This window comes from Hyperolius riggenbachi, chromosome 3 (genome assembly GCF_040937935.1).
Source record: "Hyperolius riggenbachi isolate aHypRig1 chromosome 3, aHypRig1.pri, whole genome shotgun sequence".
In the NCBI taxonomy this organism is placed as follows: Eukaryota; Metazoa; Chordata; class Amphibia; order Anura; family Hyperoliidae; genus Hyperolius; species Hyperolius riggenbachi.
In genome coordinates, this window is record NC_090648.1 from 144961398 (window position 1) to 144981241 (window position 19844).

Below are 19844 nucleotides of genomic sequence, written 5' to 3' on the forward strand. Positions count from 1 at the left end.
AACCCCCCAAATACCGTGGCAAAATTCCACGACATCCCAAGTCATGGATTCTGCTGCCCGGGAGGCAGAGCTTAGTGCTGTAGTTCTGCTTCCCTCTCAGAGACCTTCTCAGTAAAAGAAGACTGAGAGGGGTGGGAGAGGCAGTGATCAGCAGGGATTGCTGCGAGTATAGGCAGAGCTACAGCAAAAAGCTCTGCCTCTACCAGGAAGCGCTCCCTACATTTTGCGCCAGGGATTTGAGGGGTTTATTGACAACATCATTCTGCTGTGGGAATGTAGCATTTTAGAACTGCTGATATTGCTGAAGATAAATGTCAAATAAAAAGAGGATTTTTAGAAGGCTTCAGACTCTCTTTAAAGCGGGATTGTCACCATAAAAATCAAATTTCAACAGCAACTGGTCTGAGGGTATTAAGCGATAAAGATGCTAATCCCGCATTCAAAACTTTCAAAATATTTTCTGTTATGGTTTGGAGTTATCACATACCTTAGGACCATTGGCCATTTAATAGCCATTGCTATTCAGTTGCATGTTGGGGGCTCTTTTCATCTATAATATATTCCACCTCTGCCCTTTATTTCCCTGTCTAGCTGCATAGCTGAGATTCGATACTCTGCTCACTTGTTTTTACAAGCAAGGCTGAGGTGACTCAGCAAGTGGAGGAGAAAAGAAAAAAGTTAAGGGAAGAAATTACATCAGTATTTAGCCTCAAACTGTGGGCAAAAGACATGGTTCCTACCAGGAACAGAATTATCTACATTTACTATATAAAATTCACTGAAATCAAAACATGGACAGTACAATACATATGTTATGTAAGTAGATCAAGTATTTATCTACTTATATATGTGTTTTTTCCCCTAGCATACTATGGCTAATCCTCATGCTTTAAGCTTTGGCCATTCTTCCAGTTTTTCCCCCGTTGTGTGCCAAAGTGCTGTTTTATGTTTAGCAGCTGAACAGGAGGGAAATCCGTGTGGGAGAGAAGGATGCTAGATGTGTAAGGCAGGGAATACACTTGGGGGAATCACATGCGGTTTTCCCGCATGCAGAAATGCACCAGATTTGACAGCCCATGTTAACCAATGGGCTGGCTCACATTACTGTGTTTCCTGCATGCAGGAAAAAATGCACTACTTTTTTACACACCGTGTGCAATTCCCATTGCGGGTGACGTGTGCAAAACAGACGGTTTTCTGTGGACTTCAGTGTGATCCCTTCCCAAGTGTCCTCGTGGCACTTTGGTCTTTCCTGGCAGCCAAGGACATAACAGGGCCTTCCCAGCCAGTAGAGATCATTACTGTTCCTTTCCTGCTCACACAAAAATAACAGGCAGCCCAGACCAGTGTTTCTAATATGACAACGCAGGAAGCCCAGATTGTAAGGGGAGGAAGAGGCTGATGGGAAAAGAGTGAGGGGCAAATGCCTTGCCCAGTCCTGTCTTGGTTTAGGCTTGACCTAAACAAAAATTCAACACTATACAAAATTATACATATTATCGATTCCCTGTTTAAGGTTTCCATTACCAAGATATGCTCCATGGTTCTTGAGCTCATCTGGGAACTCTTTCAGGTAAGACTCTCTCCGAGGTATGACCTTCCCACTGCTGGTCTCTTTCAGAACTGCTCCATTCCAGTCATACGCTCCAACAGCTCCCAGCAATATGCCATCCTAGAGAGGAGTTAACAGCAAATGAAACAGACAAAAAGCTAGTGGAAAAACAACATTTTACTTCTCAGACACTATTTAAAGGGTTATTTTATATATTTTCTTTATATTTTTTAACTCAGGACAGCTTTCCCTCTTTTAAACTAACCATTAGGGATGTTCATTCGGATTCCATGGAATTGAAATTTCCGTATTTTGGAAATCCGAATTTGGAAAACAGAAATTGAAATTTCAGGGAAAATCCAATTTACCACAAATCTGCTATTTTAGCCCAACCACAGAACTCAGTAGCATTGGACCAATCAGAGAATGTTGAATTTTTCAGCAACAATTGGATCACAGGTAATTTTTGATCAATCACATGACTGATTTTACGATTTCCGTTTTTCACATTTTTTATTTTTTCATTTTTTTACATTCTCTAATGCAAAAAATGATTAATAAAATATTCCTCAAAAATTGGCAAAACGGAAAATCAGACATGGGAAAAATCGAAAAATGGAAACTGGCATTGCCACAAATCGGAATTTCCGCAGAATTGGAAATGGGCATTTCTGACCATCCTTACTAACCATTTTTTCGTAGGCATTTGATTTGTAGGAAATTACTAAATAAACTACTTAGTAATGCTCTGGCAATCCAATCTATTGAAGCTGTGTGAAAATACAGGGAACCGGTTATTTTCCCCACATTAATGGACTGGAGGGGCAGGGGGGGGGGGTACATTTACAGTAGGGGGAAAGCCGCCAGGGGTTTCCATCATGTTCGTCTTCGCAGTTATGGCATGCTGTTACCGCCAAAAGGATCCAACCCGTTGTCTCTAGGGGGAGTGCAACAGCTGGTAAAGAGGAATTAATGATGCCCTCTATGCATTATTCAACAGAGAACAGAACTGCCAGATCCAGGGAAAATCTCTATTGGTTCCATGTAAAAGTTTAGAGCCAACATTTTGGAGCCACTTAGGGCCCCTTTATAAAGGCAATGTCGTTGCAAATCAGCTCCTATGGCTGCAAAACGGCTCCTGTTAGGGAGGTGGGAGTCAGACTCCTGAAAGCACTCGCGTCCAGTGATTTGGTCTCAGCGGGGGCAGCAACGGTTGCGTAAACAATATTACCGGTATGTATAGTTGCCTATGCAAAACTGCACTAAAAAACCAAGCTGCTGCTTAGCAACACAGCAAAATCTCTTTCTGTAACCAGTAACATACACACCTCTGGTCCTGCAATCTCAGCCAGTACACAAGCTGTGACATGAGTACATTCTGGCACTTTCAAGATCACGAAGCCACTGCAAAGTACAAAGTGCTAAAGGTGGCCGCTAATGATCCAATCTTTTACATCTAATTTTACCAAATCTATGTACCGTAGTATAAGGGTACATTGAGAGCATATATTGAATGGATAATTTAGGCGGTTACTTTATATTACATAGAAATGGTAAGATTGGATGAAAAAGATTGGCTCATTAGTGGCCACCTTAAGAGTCACACACTGATCCTTATTCAACTCACTTTTTCGCCTACGTTCTTTCCTAAAGTGATATTTTTACACTGTGTCACTAAAATGCCTCTTAAATCACTGGCAAGCAAGAAAATACTGAGGGCTAGAACCCACTAGGGAGCTCTTTAAATCGCTAACGCTTTTCCTAAACGCTCTGCCAATGTAAATAAATGTAACAAATTCCACAGTAGCGATTGCGATTAGCAAAATCACAAGTGCAGGATATGCAGCATTTTGATAGTGTTTGCGCATCAATGTAATGTATTGAAGTGCTGGCAAATCGCTCATGAATTGCTACATTTAGCGATTTGAGTGCGATTTTAAATTACTGCGAACTGTAAAAAAAAATAATGATACATTTAAAGGACCAATCAGAATTAAAATCGCTAATCTCAAATAGTGACACAATCACTGGCAGAAAGCTTACATTTTTTAAAATCGATCCCAAAAGCGCAGAAACACACTCATGAAAATGCTTACAAAACGCTAATTAAAAATTTAAGATTTGTAGTGGGTTCCAGGCCTCAGTATAATTTTAAGAGTAACTTTTCACCTACATTTGTAGTACTTTTTCAGTTGCAGAATGTTGAAAAGTTATTTTAAAGAGAAGAGGAAAACATTATCTCCTATGAGAAAACTTAGGAGAAAAAGTGAATTTTATAGGGGCTACTGACTCACTAAAAAAAGGAAATCCTCAAATTCTGCAATGTTAATGCTGTGAAATAAAATGTGACGATACAGCAATTTAGACTTGACACAGTAGCTCGAGACTAGTGGCGAGCGAACATGGCCATTTTCTTTATAATTTTTGCAAAAATTTTACATTTTACACAGATGGGGATATTCCTGAAAACATATGGCCATGAGAAAACACTTTTTCCCACAGATCAAAATACATGCAAAAATATGTGGGCATGCGAAAACTTATTTTCGCCTACTACATTGAAGTCACTGAGAAAAATCATTTTAGTACAAATGAGAATATCCACAAAAAATGGACAACGGAAAACATATTTTTTTCTGGAAAAGTCTTGATTTATTGCATAGTAAAAAAATACTGCTGTAGAGGGCAACTCCTGACAAAGGCACACTGCCGAAAACCTTTGTCGGGAATAATTGTTTTTATATGCAATAAATTAAGTATTTTCCAGTAAGTGCATATCGGCTTGTGTATATCAAATAATTGTCACAGTCTGCAGAATTTTGTTCCTTTTGACTTCCCATACTTAGCGTTGCAAGCAGCCCCCTGCATAGCTCACGTATGCAGAAGATACGTGCAACACAGCACTGAGAACGTCGGAGACCTGGGAGAACGTCTTTCTCGAAACTTGCCATAATCAAAGGGGAAAGACTTGGCTTTCTGCTCCAGGCCGGAATAAGGCTGTAAGCCTTGCCAATGGTCTGACCGACTGGAAGATTGCACTTGGAAGATTAATATTGTGAATTAAATACTATGGGTTCTACAGCAATCAACCAAAATACCTTGAGAAACCAACATAACTATACAAATAAGGGAGTGGTCAACCTAGAGCAATTCACTTTAGAATTCCTGAGAATGGAAACTGCCCCAAGCCTTACCATTCTGTTGTATTCTGGAAATCAAACATATAACTACAGTTTTTCCCAAGCCACATGAAGGAACGTTAAGGTAGAACTTCCTTTCCAAGAAGGGGAACATTTAATCCTTTCCCATTACCAGGAGCAGAGAGAGGCAGAACGTCTCTGGAGTAACGATCACTGCGGCTGGAGGGATTTGTGGCTCTCAGACTAAACATTACATTAATGACCGATATGCCAATGAAGTAACTGAACCTAAACTAAATCTAACTTAGGTAGCCGTCCTCCAACCATGAGCGAAATACGGAGTGTCATCCAAAGGATACCAGGTAGTTATTTCAAAAATGAAAATATTCAGGAAATGTGAAATTATATCTTGGCCTGTAGAGCTGTACTTTATCTTGGAGAGGGTGTGTTTTGCGGCTCAGGGAATAACCTTACTGTGTCCCTAATGCTTAAAGCATTAGGGACACAGTAAGGTTATTGTTGGGTTAAGATGGCTCTCTCTGTACTGTTTTAGGCAAACTTCAAAATCAAATTAGTTAAAAAAGACACAGCTATATTATCTCTTTGTAAAAAAAACAATTAATGAGGACTTAAAGAGACATTGAAGCGAAAAAAAATATATGATATAATGGTTTGTATGTGTAGTACAGCTAAGAAATAAAACATTGGGAGCAGATACATAAGTCTAATATGGTTTCCAGTACAGGAAGAGTTAAGACACGCTAGTTGTTATCAATGCAATACAAGCCATTCAGTTCCACCAGACGTTCAAAAGTTTCAGAGAGCTCTGTTATCTGAAGTTTATTATCTCAGCTGTCAGGCTTTTTCTTCTGCAGAGAACAGTTCAGGACAGGTCAAAAGTTCACAGTCTGCTCTGTAAAAAATCATTTAGAATGCTGAGCAGTGGGGAAACTGCAAATATTAGAGAATGATGCAATGTTATAAAAAAAACACTATATAACTGAAAATAAAAATATGAGGATATTTCTTTGCTTCTAATATTCTAGTAATTATCCGTACTACACAGCCAATTCATTATATCATACTTTTTTTTCGCTTTAGTGTCTCTTTAAAGTTTTCAGGCCTCTTCATTTGAGTGCATCGATGCGATTTTCAGTGATGCAAGTACAATTTCATTCAGTACAATGAATGGAAATCTCAACGCGTTTGCGTATTTTCATCAGCAAGCATGCTGATTTATTTTACAGTTTGTCACTGAATCCCAACACATGGATGGGTACATCAGACAGTGCAGTCGATGTACTCCTGAAGTCCCCAGGGATCGCATTCCCGAAACTGTGACAAAAACTGCACTATGTGGCGAAGCTGCCTTAATGAGACTGTTTACTTCTATGACTTTGCTATATACTGGGAAATGATATTGGTATCTCTACTAGAGCTAAAGCTCTGTACACATGCTAGATGGAACTTTGGCAAGGCAGCCGTTCGGCGCCATGTCAGTTGAGAATCTAGTGTGTGTGCTTAAAAGTCCGGCATGCTGGATCATTAACAACAGCAATGATCAAGCATATTACTCCCCTTCTTACCCCTCCTGCTGGAAGCCACTCCATTGCATGCTGCGCTGTTGTCCCTCATTCTATCCCATAGCAAAAGTACATGTCACTCTGTATACCAGAGCTAAGTGTATGTACAGCGCTCGTTCCCAGCAGGATCAAGCTCTATTCTGATGGGCGACTCAAAAATGTCATATATGTCAATACCATATATAGACAAGCATTTTCCACCTGTTGACTTACATCATGCATGCACCTGTGCTTCTTCCCCCGGCAAGGGCAAACCCAGGATTTTCAAGGGGGGAATTCCTGAAAGGTCTCCCTCAGCCATGCACAATACAGTATAATAATATGGTAGGACATCATGCAGGATACACATAATGCAATTTCCCGTCCGACCGACCGACAAAGGGATCAATCAGGAGCAGTTTGGATACAGATAATAATGAGAACAGCTGACATTGGTAATGAAGGGGAAAGTGATGCATTCACACAGCAGAGCACAGGGCTGTACTTATACCTGACTCTGTTAAGTTCCCCAGAGCAGCTCCATGCTCTGTATGCACACTGCTGCTACATCCAAAGTGAACGGGGGCAGTGCTGTGAGCTGAAGGATACCTGCAGATATTCTGGTGTCTCAACTTGTGCCTGTCCCCAGATACTGCACCGGCCCTGGTCTGAGGGGGGATTCTGGGCAGCTGTAATACCCCCCCTCGGGTTTGCCTATGCTCGGCCTGCACTGTTTACATGTTACTGATGATTTTGCTCACCCACAATGCTTCTGCGAGACAGACTTACAAGTATTTGTCTAGACAAAGTTACCTGATGGAAGCTCTATCCTGCTGTTTGCTGTGAAACATTTCTTGGCAAATAAGGTGTTTCGTATGTATTGTAATACAACAGCAATTTACATATGTAGACTTGTAAAGCAGATGGCAGATAGCAAGGATGAGGTTAGAGCTAATGTATGTTTTAGTGTGAGAGCTACATGACTGATATGCCTGACCCTGACATACATATTGAGATATTCAAGACAATTCAATAATTACTTTGATAAAAACAAGCCAAGGTACGTAATTACGTTGTAATTAATCAAATGTGAGTCCACTCCACAGACAAGACAATTATTTTACAACAGCTGATACTTCTGATTATAGATCATTTGATATGGTATATACAGCCAACTTTAGCCTATTACGAAGAATTTTTTTTTTTTTTAGATATTTTTGAACAGGGGCAAAAGTTGTGAGCCAAAACTGGAGTGAAACTATTGAAAATGAAAACTAAAGTACTGCCAGAAATTGTGCTATCTGGAATGGCTGTTTTTACAGACTTTGATAAATTCTTACAATAGCAGTGTTTGCACACACACACACACACACACACACACACACACACACACACACACACACACACACACACACACACACACACACACGGCAATACCCACGATGCAATTTACTGGATGATTTCTCCACATCAAGTTTTTTTTTGCGACATAGCATAACATTGTGTGTGTGTGTGTGTGTGTGTATATATATACAGTACACACATTTTTTTTATTTTACAGTGATGTATTAATAGTATATTCTCACTGTTTGCTTTTAAATTGCTATAGCTACTGCTTTACCATATAAATGATTGTTTCCTGTGTTTTCTTTTACATGGAATTAGGTGTTGAGTTGGTTTACAGCAGGGATTCTTGCTTGTGTTATTGTCTGGGTTTACCACTGTTGGCTAGGATGATGCAGCGAATCAATCATCTATGTTTTACCACATGTTGGATTGGTTTCCTCAAAAAGCAAATAGCAACAGCAGGGGCATAACTACAATGTGTCGGGGCCCCTAGCAAAGATTTTCCATCCAGGTCCCGAACTTCCATTTTCCAGGTCCCCTTTTCTTCCCCTCAAGGGCCTGGGAGGAAATACAGAGTCAAATGCAGAGCAGCGACAGCAGAGCGTCATAAATGACCTGCTTCCGGTGGCGGGACAGGTCCTCCTCACTCCTCTTCAGTGCAGCTCAGCACCATGCAGCCTTGCAGCTCCTGTCTCTGCACGCCATGTGACATGCATCGGGAACTGCATGATGATTGGCCGCCAGTGAAGACCTGTCCCACTGCCAGAGGCAGGTAATATATGATGCTCTGCTGACACCGCAACTTTTTTAGATAAGAAAGAGGGACACTTTAAGACACCCCCTGTCACGCCCCTAATCACGCCCCCGCCACACCTCTAGCCACTGATATCAGCAAGAATTCAGAAGCTAAAGACACACAGGTCCTCTCTATCATCATTAGTTTTCCTTCATTTTAACTTTTGAAAATAACAACTGTATCAATTTAAATTATAGAGATAAAAATCAGTCTATTAACCTCCTTGGCTGTAACCCTGACCTCGAGGGAAGCAAAAATGAGCTGCGAGCGGTAAGCCCAAGCTCAGGTCAGGGTAGTGAATTACCTTGTTTCCTGGCAGTTTAGGAGTCCCACGCGCGATCGGTGATGAGCAGTGGGACTCCAGCCTCTGTCCCTGGCTGTCTGCAGCCTTTTCTGGCTGCCGGGATCCCCACATCCCCGCTCTTGTTCCGGGGATATATATATATATATATGTGTACGTATATACTGCCACCTGCACTGACTTCTGCCTGGATTTTGACTACTCTCTGCCTGCCGCCTGCACCAACCTCTGCCTGGATTTTGTCTACTCTCTGCCTGCCGCCTGCACCGATGTCTGCCTGGATTTTGACTACTTTCTGCCTGCCGCCTGCACAGACCTCTGCCTGCATTTTGACTACTCTATGCCTGCCGCCGCCTGCACCGATGTCTGCCTGGATTTTGACTGCTTTCTGCCTGCTGCCTGCACCAACCTCTCCCTGGATTTTGTCTACTCTCTGCCTGCCGCCTGCACCGATGTCTGCCTGGATTTTGACTACTTTCTGCCTGCCGCCTGCACAGACCTCTGCCTGCATTTTGACTACTCTATGCCTGCCTTGTTTGTACAGTTTCACAATTTTTAAAGTTTATTCATAAATTTAATTAAATCAACAAATTTGTGTTCTAGTCTTTTATTTATATGCAGAATGTCTACCAGGCTTTTATTCTGGCATATTGTGGTGAGTTATGACTTAAGAATTGGAGGCCTACAATTCTTGAAAAACAGAAATGCACCTCCAAGGAGAAATGCATGCCAGACAGAAATGCACCACAAGGGAGGTTAAATACATTTTTCAGTAGCAAAATAATTATTTACATAGATCTGTACATGAGCTCTGAAAGAGGGACAAATGAGGAAGAAAGAGGGACAGAGAGATCTAGTTCACAAAAACGGATTGTCCCTCTTAAAATATGCCACAGCTACATATCAGCTATACACAGCATTGCTGTATGCCAAAGCTACATGCTATATGCCAAAGCTATATGCCAAAAATGGGCGTGGCCATGACATTGTATGGGCAGAACTAACGTAATGATGTAACAGCGAGGCATAAGAAAGCAGTGTTTACGCCATGATGTGGTCAAACGAGGATTCGCATCATGGGTGTGCAGAAACTGTGTGATGCTATTTAATAGTATAACGTAACCTCAAAGCAGCAAACATAGCCAACTATGACCATTAAATAATAAATGCAGCAACAGTTACCCCAGACACCAGAAAATAAACGCAATGTGGGCAACATGTCAGCACAAAATAAACGCAATGTGGGCAACATGTCAGCACAAAATAAACGCAATGTGGGCAACATGTCAGCACAAAATAAACACAATGTGGGCAACATTTCAGTACAAAATAAATGCATATTCCTCCGGCAGGCAGAGCAGGGCTACGGGAAGAAGGCGCCCGAAGCCCTGTACTGGAGACACAAATAGTCTCCAGTACAGGGCTTCGCCGGACGCCATCTTCCCGTAGCCCTGCTCTGCCTGCCGGAGGAATATGCAGGCTGCTGGAGCGGGGCTGCGGGGAATGAACTGGCGCAGCGTCTATGAGACGCTGCGGCCAGTTCATGCAATGGATGATGGCCAGAGTCCCGAGGCCGGGATGTCCCGCAGCTAAAAGTGGGACGTTTCCCGGGACCTCATGCAGCCTGGGACAGCGCCCCCTGAAGGCGGGATGCGTCCCGGGTAAAGCGGGACGTCTGGTCACCGTACAGTATTGCTATATGCCCCAGCTACAAATCAGCTATACACAGCATTGCTATATGCCACAGCTACATATCAGCTATACACAGCATTGCTATATGCCACAGCTACATATCAGCAATACACAGTATTGCTAAATGCCACAGCTACATATCAGCTATACACAGCATTGCTAAATGCCACAGCTACATATCAGCAGTGTTTCTCAACATTTTATAAGTGTGTACCCCTTTTAAAACCCTGTACTCACCGAGTACCCCCTAGCACAGTAAACATGATCACAAGTACCCCTTGACAAATATATATTTAATCGTAGTACATGATAATTGGTTCTAAACAATGTGCAAGCATTTATTATTGCTTTTAATTAGCTAAAATACTAATTTGATGTTGTTTAAATAAGAATTATGATTTTCTAAATCTCTAAATTTGTTATTCTTGGTTAAGTATATCAAGCCTGAGTACCCCCAGGACCCATCAGAAGTACCCCCTGGGGTACGCGTACCGCATGTTGAGAACCTAGGAGCTATACACAGCATTGCTATATGCCAGTGATCTGCAAACTTGCAGCTGTTAAGGAACTACAAGTCCCAGAATGCACTGCAGGAGTCTGACAGCCAGTCATGATTCATAAAGGTAAATGCATTGTGGGACTTGTAGTTCCAGCTGGAGAGCCAAGTTTGCAGATCACTGCTATATGCCATAGCTAGATATCAGCTATATACAGCATTGCTATATACCATAGCTACGTATCGGCTATACACAGCATTGCTAAATGCCACAGCTGGAACTTGGATGAGGTGAGTGTGTGTCTGTCCCCACCACCTCTGCTACACTGCGGAGGGGGGAGAGAAGCGAGTGGGGAGGGGGGGGGGCGAGGGGGAGGCCTCTGCCCGGCAGCCACAGCGGGGGGGAACCCGCGGGGGGCATCTGACCGGCAGCAATACGATTTATTGTGGTGAAGGGGGAGACTTGGGGGCCCTTATGGATGCGGGGGCCCTGGAACAATTGCCCACTTTGCCTATATGGAAGAGAGCCGGCCCTGTACACCACATTGCTATATGCCACACCTACATATCAGCTATAAATAGAATTGCTTTGTACCACAGCCACATATCAGCTATACACTTTTTAAGATAAGAAAGAGTCACACCTTAAGCTACACCTCTGCCACACCCCTAATCACACCCCTAACACAATCCTAGTCATGCATACCATACAAATTTCATAAGAAAAATATGTTGTTGTATAATTCAAACCACACTGGTCCTTTCAATTCTAGTCCATTATCCTTCATATCACATTTGAACATAAGAAATATATCAATTTATAGTATGGCAAATTAAACACATTTTTCAGGAGAAAACGACATATATTTTCATAGGTCTGTACGTCAGTCCTGAAAAAGGGATAAATGAGGAGTAAAGAGGGATAGGGGATTAGGTTCCCAAAGAGGGACTGTCCCTCCAAAAGTGTACATACTGTACTTACCTCCACCACATGCGCGGAAAACCCAGCCTGGGACATCTCAAGCGCAAATGATGTCTCATTCTTATTGGTTCCTGCAATCAAAGCAATCATGCCTTCAGTACATGGGCATATACTGCACTTTGATATTACTATTATTATACATGTCACATTGCACAATTAATAAAAAAGGAGTGCAAATTATAACAGTTACTAGCCATTACACACGAGGAGAGGGGTCACCCTGCCCAATTAACCTTAAAGTCTATGAGATGATAAGACTGGGTACAGAAGGCAGGGAATACAGTACTGTTGACACATAGTGGATAAAAAAGGAAGATGGGTAGGTCATTTTTAAAAAGTGAGTCTTGAGTGCCTATTTCAGTGTATTACAGGTATGGGCATGCTTAACAGTTCAGAGAGTGGGATTCGTTCAGTCAAGGTCTTGGGGCCATGAATGGGAAAAGGTTTAGTGTTAGTAAGTCACTGGAGGAGCAGAGAATGTGGTTAGAGCAGTACTTTTGTAGGAGTTCAGAAATAGAAATGGGACAGGAGCTGTAATGTGAATTAAAGGTAAAGCACAGAATTTGATTCTGAGGCAAACTGGGACTCATTGTAGAGATTTGTATATAGGAACAGCAGGTGAGGTGTGATGAAAAGGCTAAATGAGTGTTTCTGTAACATTCGTGATGTAGCCAAGAAAGTAATTGTTGGTAGTGACATTATTAATTAAACTGCAGTATAGTAAAGCAACCACAAGATGTCACTGTAAAATGTTAAGTGTTGCAATGATCTCTATGGTATTGTTTTTTTTCCGGTATTCATTCTGTGTTCCTCTTTGTTATAAGTAAGCTGCGTTTCCTGATGGTGGCCTCTGATTTATCTCTGCATGTTTTTCTTCAGTATACAATTCTAACTTGTTATACTAGGTGCCTATCAGACCACTCTGCTCCAACAGTAATAAGGTCACTACACGTAGCATGCGCTGAAGTCCTGCATATTATTGGCAATAATACAAGAGAGTAGACTGACTCTTGGGTGCAAGCAAAAATCTCTTGTAATCGAATATATTAAATTACTGGAAACACGCACGCACACACGTATATATAATAGTAGACAATCCACACTAACAACATACAACACAAAACAACACTACATAGCTAAAAAGCGGACATGAGACCCCAGATGGCTCAATTAGAGGCTGCAGTCCTCTGATCCCCAAAACAAACAATGTTCCTGAAACGCTGGTATTGAGGTAACAAGGCTGCTGATAGATGAGAACACAAGAAGTGCATAGGCTATAGGCACAAGCTCCAAAGGCAGAAGAAAAACATCAAGGTGGCCAGTGTTAGAGGTGATGTACACATCCAGTAGTGTGCGGAGTCCTGAATCCTGGATCCAATCACAGACCAGGAGAGGGAAGTGCTTGACAATACTGATGATGGACACATCCAATAGTGTGTGAAATCCTGAGTTCTGGACTCAATCACAGACCATGAGAAAAAGTAGGGCCCTGAGGGTTATAGATAGCTGGACTCAATCGCAGTCCCATAAAGGTGCCCACATATCCATGAGAGCTGGTGGTCCAAACATATATAGTTGCATGAGTCTCCCACAACAATGTTATGTGCTGAAGCATAGGCATAGAGCAGTGCACCCAAGCAATGAAGTTAGGCAGTCCATAGTCAAGCATTAGCGTTGTAGGCATATAATGATACAGCCATGCAATCAGGTTAGACAGTTCATAATCAGCAAAGTAGTGTTCACTTCTTGCATTAAATAGTTACCAGGCTGATGTCTCAAGCCAGCGAGAATTGGAGATCCATATTGTGTAGTAGAGCCTCTGGGGTATAGTCCTTAGTTGAGACGCCTAATAATCGACATGTTTCGCCGTTACCAATGACGGCCTGCATATTATTTGCACATTTATTGCTAGTGCACGCCCTCATTATAAGCTATCTGGATTATTGTTAAGTCCTCCTCTGTGGCCAACCAAAGAAACCAATTGGCATATGTCCAGTCCACCCTGAACTCTCCTGCTTCATTATCCATCTACTTTCTTCCTCAGACACGGCTTCGATGTCTTAGTTCTTCTGCTTAGTTCTCCTGCTGGTTCTGTATGCAAATGATAGAGCTCTAAAGTCTAATTATTTCCCATTACATATGGCTTCTTCATATATCATTCATTTCCAGATACCGTCTGAACACCACCTGCACATTTCCAATGATCTTCTGTTGTAATCCACTGCAGTCATTTCCTCCCACTCCCACATTCAGCATGTCTCACCTCTCTCATCTCTATACCCACCTCTGGATCTTCGTTCCAGTACCTGGTTGACAGGTGCCCATTTTTTAAAAATGATGTTACTTTAGAACATTTAATAAAATATCAGATAGGTCACTTCAACCAGCTACTGATGTGCTATTGTTTAATCCTAACAAATAGTATAATACACACTTTACTAACCCCTGCTTCCTCTCATGTCCACCAACTATCTTCTTAGCCTGGAAGCTGTTATAGGTTGGGCTCTTTCCCCTTTTTGACTTTGATATCACTGTATTGACAAACTGTCTCACTGGCACCACTGAGCATTATCTGCCTTATGTGAATAAATGATTAGCACTGTCCCTATGCAACATTAGGGTCCCAGGCAGTTGCATAACTACAATTCATGGGGTCCCCCAGCAAAACTTTGATTGCCCCTCCCAATGTTCACACATCTTCCCTTGCCTCCCCTAATTTTCACACCCCTTCCTTTGCCTCCCCTTGGTGCCCTTTAAGGCCTTCAGATGGTCGGACCCATCTCACAAGGGCCACAAAACAAGTGTGGCCATCATGATCTTTACAAACATAACAAGTGTAGCCACAAAAACTCCAGATCTGAAGTATAGTCCCCTGTATCTGAGCAAGAGAAAGTTAGTAGTTGAGGCCCCCCACAACTCTGGTCCCCACTGCAATCACAGCTACTGCTACCCTCTAGTTTTGCCTCTGGCCCAGGTTCAGATCTCAGGACACTATCTGCATGAAGTTTGCTTGTTCTCCTCATGCTTGCATAGGTTTCCTGACACACCACAAAAACAGTCCATGGAGTAAGGACTATGTTTAATCTGCATGCAAATTTATGCAGCTTGAAAATGGACCAATCGAATCCCGTTGAAGTATAATATGATTGGTCCATTTTGAAACTGCATCAATTTGCATACAGCATTTGCCTAATTCTGCATCAACTTTGCATCTAACCAATCATTCCTAGTTTTGAATTCTTCAACACACTGTAGAAAGGACTGTGGAAAATATTGTCGCTAAGTGTGCAATAATAACAATTGCACTGGTTTGTTTATGTAAATGTTTTTGTTAAATAATATTTAAATCACATAGTACAACTCCATTAACATATTGGTGCAAAATAAAATAATAATAATAATAAAGGAAATACTCTATTAGTTGAAATAACAGGTGCTCTCGCGTGAATACTTTACATAATGATAAAGCATACCTCCTTCTAAGCTGAAAATCCTTTCACCGAGTGCATCCACAATGTCTTTTAGTGCAGCCTCATCTGTCACATTAAAGAAGTGCTTGTCATCTGGGTCACTGGCAATATATTTGATCTCATTAAGAAAAGCTTCAGGATTAATCCCACGTCGGTTGTAATATCCAAGGACCTGAAGAAGAAGAAGACGAAAACGATATCACCTCTGCTGTACTTGGTTCACCAGCTTTTATTGGCTGCATTACTGGCAATACATCACATTTCCCTTACAAGAAATATACAACAGTCTGGTTAATGGAGAGGGGAGAATGGAAGAAGCAGACAGGAACAAATGTAGATGTCAAAAGTAAGCCATGTTCACAGCGACCATTGCGTCAGGTCAGTGAAAAGTATGCTTCACTTTAAGGTTTGATTCACACATAAAAAGGTGTCCAGTTCACACATAAATCTGTACATTTCCGGTCCCTTCCAGTCCTATTAGTTTTTTTATGAGTTTTTTATTTGTTTCTTTTGGTGTGTCCACACATAAAAGGTGTACATTTCTGGTCCCGTCAGGTAAAACTGATAGAAAACGGATGCAAAACTAATGCATAACTGACAGCACAGGCTAGCACCGGACTGGACCAAAAATGTACATATTTATGTGTGAACCAGGCCTTATTGTTAATGCAACGCGGTATTGCACTGCCTGAAGTGTGTTACAGTGCGGCAACCCGTTATCTACAAAGGTCCTGGCGCACTGTCACATACTGTAGATGGTGCACTGCAGAGTGGCACGCTACACTACAAAGTGGCAGTTGCACCGCAACACACCGCTGTGAAATAAAAGGTAGTCCTTTTGTAAGTAAATTCCAGAGACATGTCAGCAACATCTTGGGGCAAATATACTATTAAAAACAGGTGTGGGAAAACATCTAACCATGCCATTTTTTTATTTAAAGTTCTGAGCAGCCACAATTATTCTCAGACCTAGAAGCCCTTTTAGGATGTGGCAGAGTATTCAAATATTCAGCACATGCCTGTAGATGTGCTGCCATTGTGCAATGCCTAGCTAAGATGTATCATAGTACAGACACCCAGCATGTTCACAAATATTAGAACATGTGTGGCACACATGTGATATGCTGCCCAGTGTTTTGAATAATAAAGGATAGCCTAGAGAAGCCTTAGTTCTACACCCCTTCACAGGCCTGGATTTACATCACAAGTTACAAGTCCTGTCACCTTAGACTTCATCCTCCATGGACCTTCAAACCGCTGCCAAATCGCACCACAAGTGTGGTGGCTGACTCAGCTGTCACCTCTACCCTACTTCCCCTGCCTGGTGTAGGTAGCTACAGGTGCCCCTTAGTATTAGGTAGCCAGGAGGTACCCTCAGTATTAAGTAGCTAGAGGTGCCCCTGACTGAAGGGAGAGGTCATCAGTGGAATGCCCAGAGCCGGGCGAGTAACCCCTTATTTACTCTCGGCTCAAGACTCTGTATAGGTAGGGAGGGGTAGAGGAACTCAGGTAGGCCTACAGGCACCTGATGATGGAAATGCGATTGCATTTCCATCATCAGGTGCCTGTAGGCATGTGCCTACAGTGCCTTATTGTAAATCCGTACCGCGTCTATTTGAAAAGGGCTCCTGGAAAAAAGGACTCCTGGTGTAGCCCATATATACCAAATTCGGCTACAAAAATGGCGCCTGGTGTAGCCCATATGCCAACTTCTGCTACAAAGGGCACATGGTGTAGCCCATATAGCGTCTAGTGAAAAATGGCGCCGGCCAAAAAATGGCGCCACCTTCTGCCCGATATATGTTTAAAACGATATTTATCGTTTCAAAGGTTAAAATAGTGCAGAACGAAATTTATCGTTTTAAAACTGTTTTTTTTTTTTTTTTTTGTCCTGCCTGAACGGTATTTATCGTTTTAACCCCTGCTTTGCTGCCGTTTTGAAAATATCTGCCCGCCGGCTTTAATGTTTAATAGCAAAGCCCCCTTAAAAGCTAAAAACACCAAATTTGCAGGGAATGTTAAGAAGAAAATTGTGAACAAGAGGAAAAAATTTTTTTGCAAAAAAAAAATCGATGTTAAAGTTTCAAAGGAAAAATGTAAACATTTAAAAACCCGCCGACTTTAACGGTTAATAGCAAAGCCTGCTTAAAGTTTAGGAACACCAAATTCCCAGGGTATATTAAGGGGATCAGTGGGAATAAGAGGAAAAAATTTTTTTTCAAAAAGACCTTATAGTTTTTGAGAAAATCGATTTTTAAGTTTCAAGGACAAAAATGTCTTTTAAATGCGGAAAATGTCAGTTTTTTTTGCACAGGTAACAATAGTGTATTATTTTCATAGATTCCCCCAAGTGGGAAGAGTTTTACTTACTTCGTTCTGAGTGTGGGAAATATAAAAAAAAAACGATGTGGGGTCCCCCCTCCCAGACCTCTTTAACCCCTTGTCCCCCATGCAGGCTGGGATAGCCAGAATGCGGAGCACCGGCCGCGTGGGGCTCCGCATCCTGACTATACCAGCCCGCATGGTCCATGGATTGGGGGGTCTCGGAAGGGGAGGGGCAGCCAAGCTTTCCCCTCCCCCTCCGAGCCCTTGTCCAATCCAAGGACAAGGGGCTCTTCTCCCCCTCCGATGGGCGGTGGAGGTGGAGGCCGCGATTTCCTGGGGGGGAGGTTCATGGTGGAATCTGGGAGTCCCCTTTAAAAAGGGGTCCCCCAGATGCCCACCCCCCCTCCCAGGAGAAATGAGTATAGAGGTACTTGTACCCCTTACCCATTTCCTTTAAGAGTTAAAAGTAAATAAACACACAGACACTTTGAAAAAGTATTTTAATTGAACAAAAAACATAACCACGAAAAAAGTCCTTTAATATTCTTAATTAACCATTAATACTTACCTGTCCCTTTAAATAAATGATCCCTCGCAATATCCTCGGAAATGTTCTATCAGTTACAATGTAACAAAGTTATTACAATGTAACAACTTTGTTACATTGTAACTACGCCGCACCCGACGTCACTCGCCGCCGCCGCCGCCGCGTCTGTGCTGACCCGACAGAGCTCTGAGCTATATAGCTCAGAGCTCTCTAAGCATCTTTGTATTTGGGCTCCAAGGAGCCCCATTGGTCCTTAGCAGACCAATGGGGTTCTATATGGGGAGCTATATAGCTCAGAGCTCTCTTAGCATCCCCATTGGTCACGTCGTTTTTTTTTTTAATTTATTTCCCACACTCAGAAGATTTAAAAAAAAAAATTGATAGCAAATTTTAAAAAAAAAATGACGTGGGGTCCCCCCTCCCGAGCCTCTGTAACCCCTTGTCCCCCATGCAGGCTGGGATAGCCAGAATGCGGAGCCCCGGCCGACTGGGGCTTCGCACCCTGAGCTATACCGGCCCACATGGTCCATGGTATGGGGGGGCTCCGGGGGGGAGGGGCGGCCAAGCCTCCCCCTCCCCCCCGGAGCCCCTTGTCCAATCCATGGACAAGGGGCTCTTCCCCGCCTCCCTTGCCCCAGGTGGAGGCGGGGGCGACGACTCCCTGGGGGGGGGGTTCATGGTGGCATCTGGGAGTCCCCTTTAAGAAGGGGACCCCCAGATGCCCACCCCCCTCCCAGGAGAAATGAGTATAGGGGTACAAAGCACCCCTTACCCATTTCCACAAAGGGTTAAATGAAATAAAAACGCAACAACGAAAAAAGTCCTTTAATGTTCTAAATTAACCACAAATACTTACCTGTACCTTTAAGAAAAAATCCCACGCCAATCAGGTCCCACGACAGTATCCTCTATCTTGCGATCTTCTGATTCATGTTGATTGAAGATCTCCGCCGCCCCGACGCCACCCACGCCGCCTCCGCCGCACTGCTCTCAGCTATACTAAGTATAGCTGAGAGTTGCGTCTATGCGTCTATACAGACGCATTAGCGCTAGCTGCCGCTGCCCTCCCTGCCTCCCCCCACCTGTCACCCTCACCCATGCTGGCACCCAATGCACCCATGGGTGCCAGCATAGGTGAGGGTGACAGGTGGGGGGAGGCAGGGAGGGCAGCGGCAGCTAGCGCTAATGCGTCTATATAGATGCATAGACGCAACTCTCAGCTATACTTAGTATAGCTGAGAACAAAAAGCATCTTTAAATTTTGGCTCCAAGGCTCCCCATTGGTTCCTTATCGACCAATGGGGATCCTCCTGATCCCCATTGGTCTGTTAAGGAACCAATGGGGACCATTGGAGCTAAAATTTAAAGATGCTTTTTGCTCTTAGCTACTATCTTAGTATAGCTAAGAGCAGTGAGTGCGGCGGAGGCGGCGTGTGTGGCGTCGGGGCGGCGGAGATCTTCAATCAACATGTAACTGAAGGTCGCAAGATAGAGGATACTGTCGTGGGACCTAATTGACGTGGGAATTTTTTCTTAAAGGTACAGGTAAGTATTTCTGGTTAATTTAGAACATTAAAGGACTTTTCTCGTGGTTGTGTTTTTATTTCATTTAACCCTTTATGGAAATGGGTAAG

At 42.8% G+C, this 19844-nt stretch overlaps 1 protein-coding gene across 2 annotated transcripts in view; it reads right to left on the bottom strand.

The window, feature by feature from the left end:
• The window catches only part of ITGA11 (integrin subunit alpha 11), a 213612-nt gene that overhangs the window by 80395 nt on the left and 113373 nt on the right, over positions 1-19844 (bottom strand). For both annotated transcript variants that reach the window (XM_068275048.1, XM_068275050.1), the window contains 3 exons: positions 15342-15510; positions 11869-11939; positions 1528-1672 (listed from right to left, as the gene is read on the bottom strand). In XM_068275048.1, the coding sequence (XP_068131149.1) occupies positions 1528-1672; positions 11869-11939; positions 15342-15510 (385 nt within the window). The remainder of the gene's footprint in view (positions 1-1527; positions 1673-11868; positions 11940-15341; positions 15511-19844) is intronic.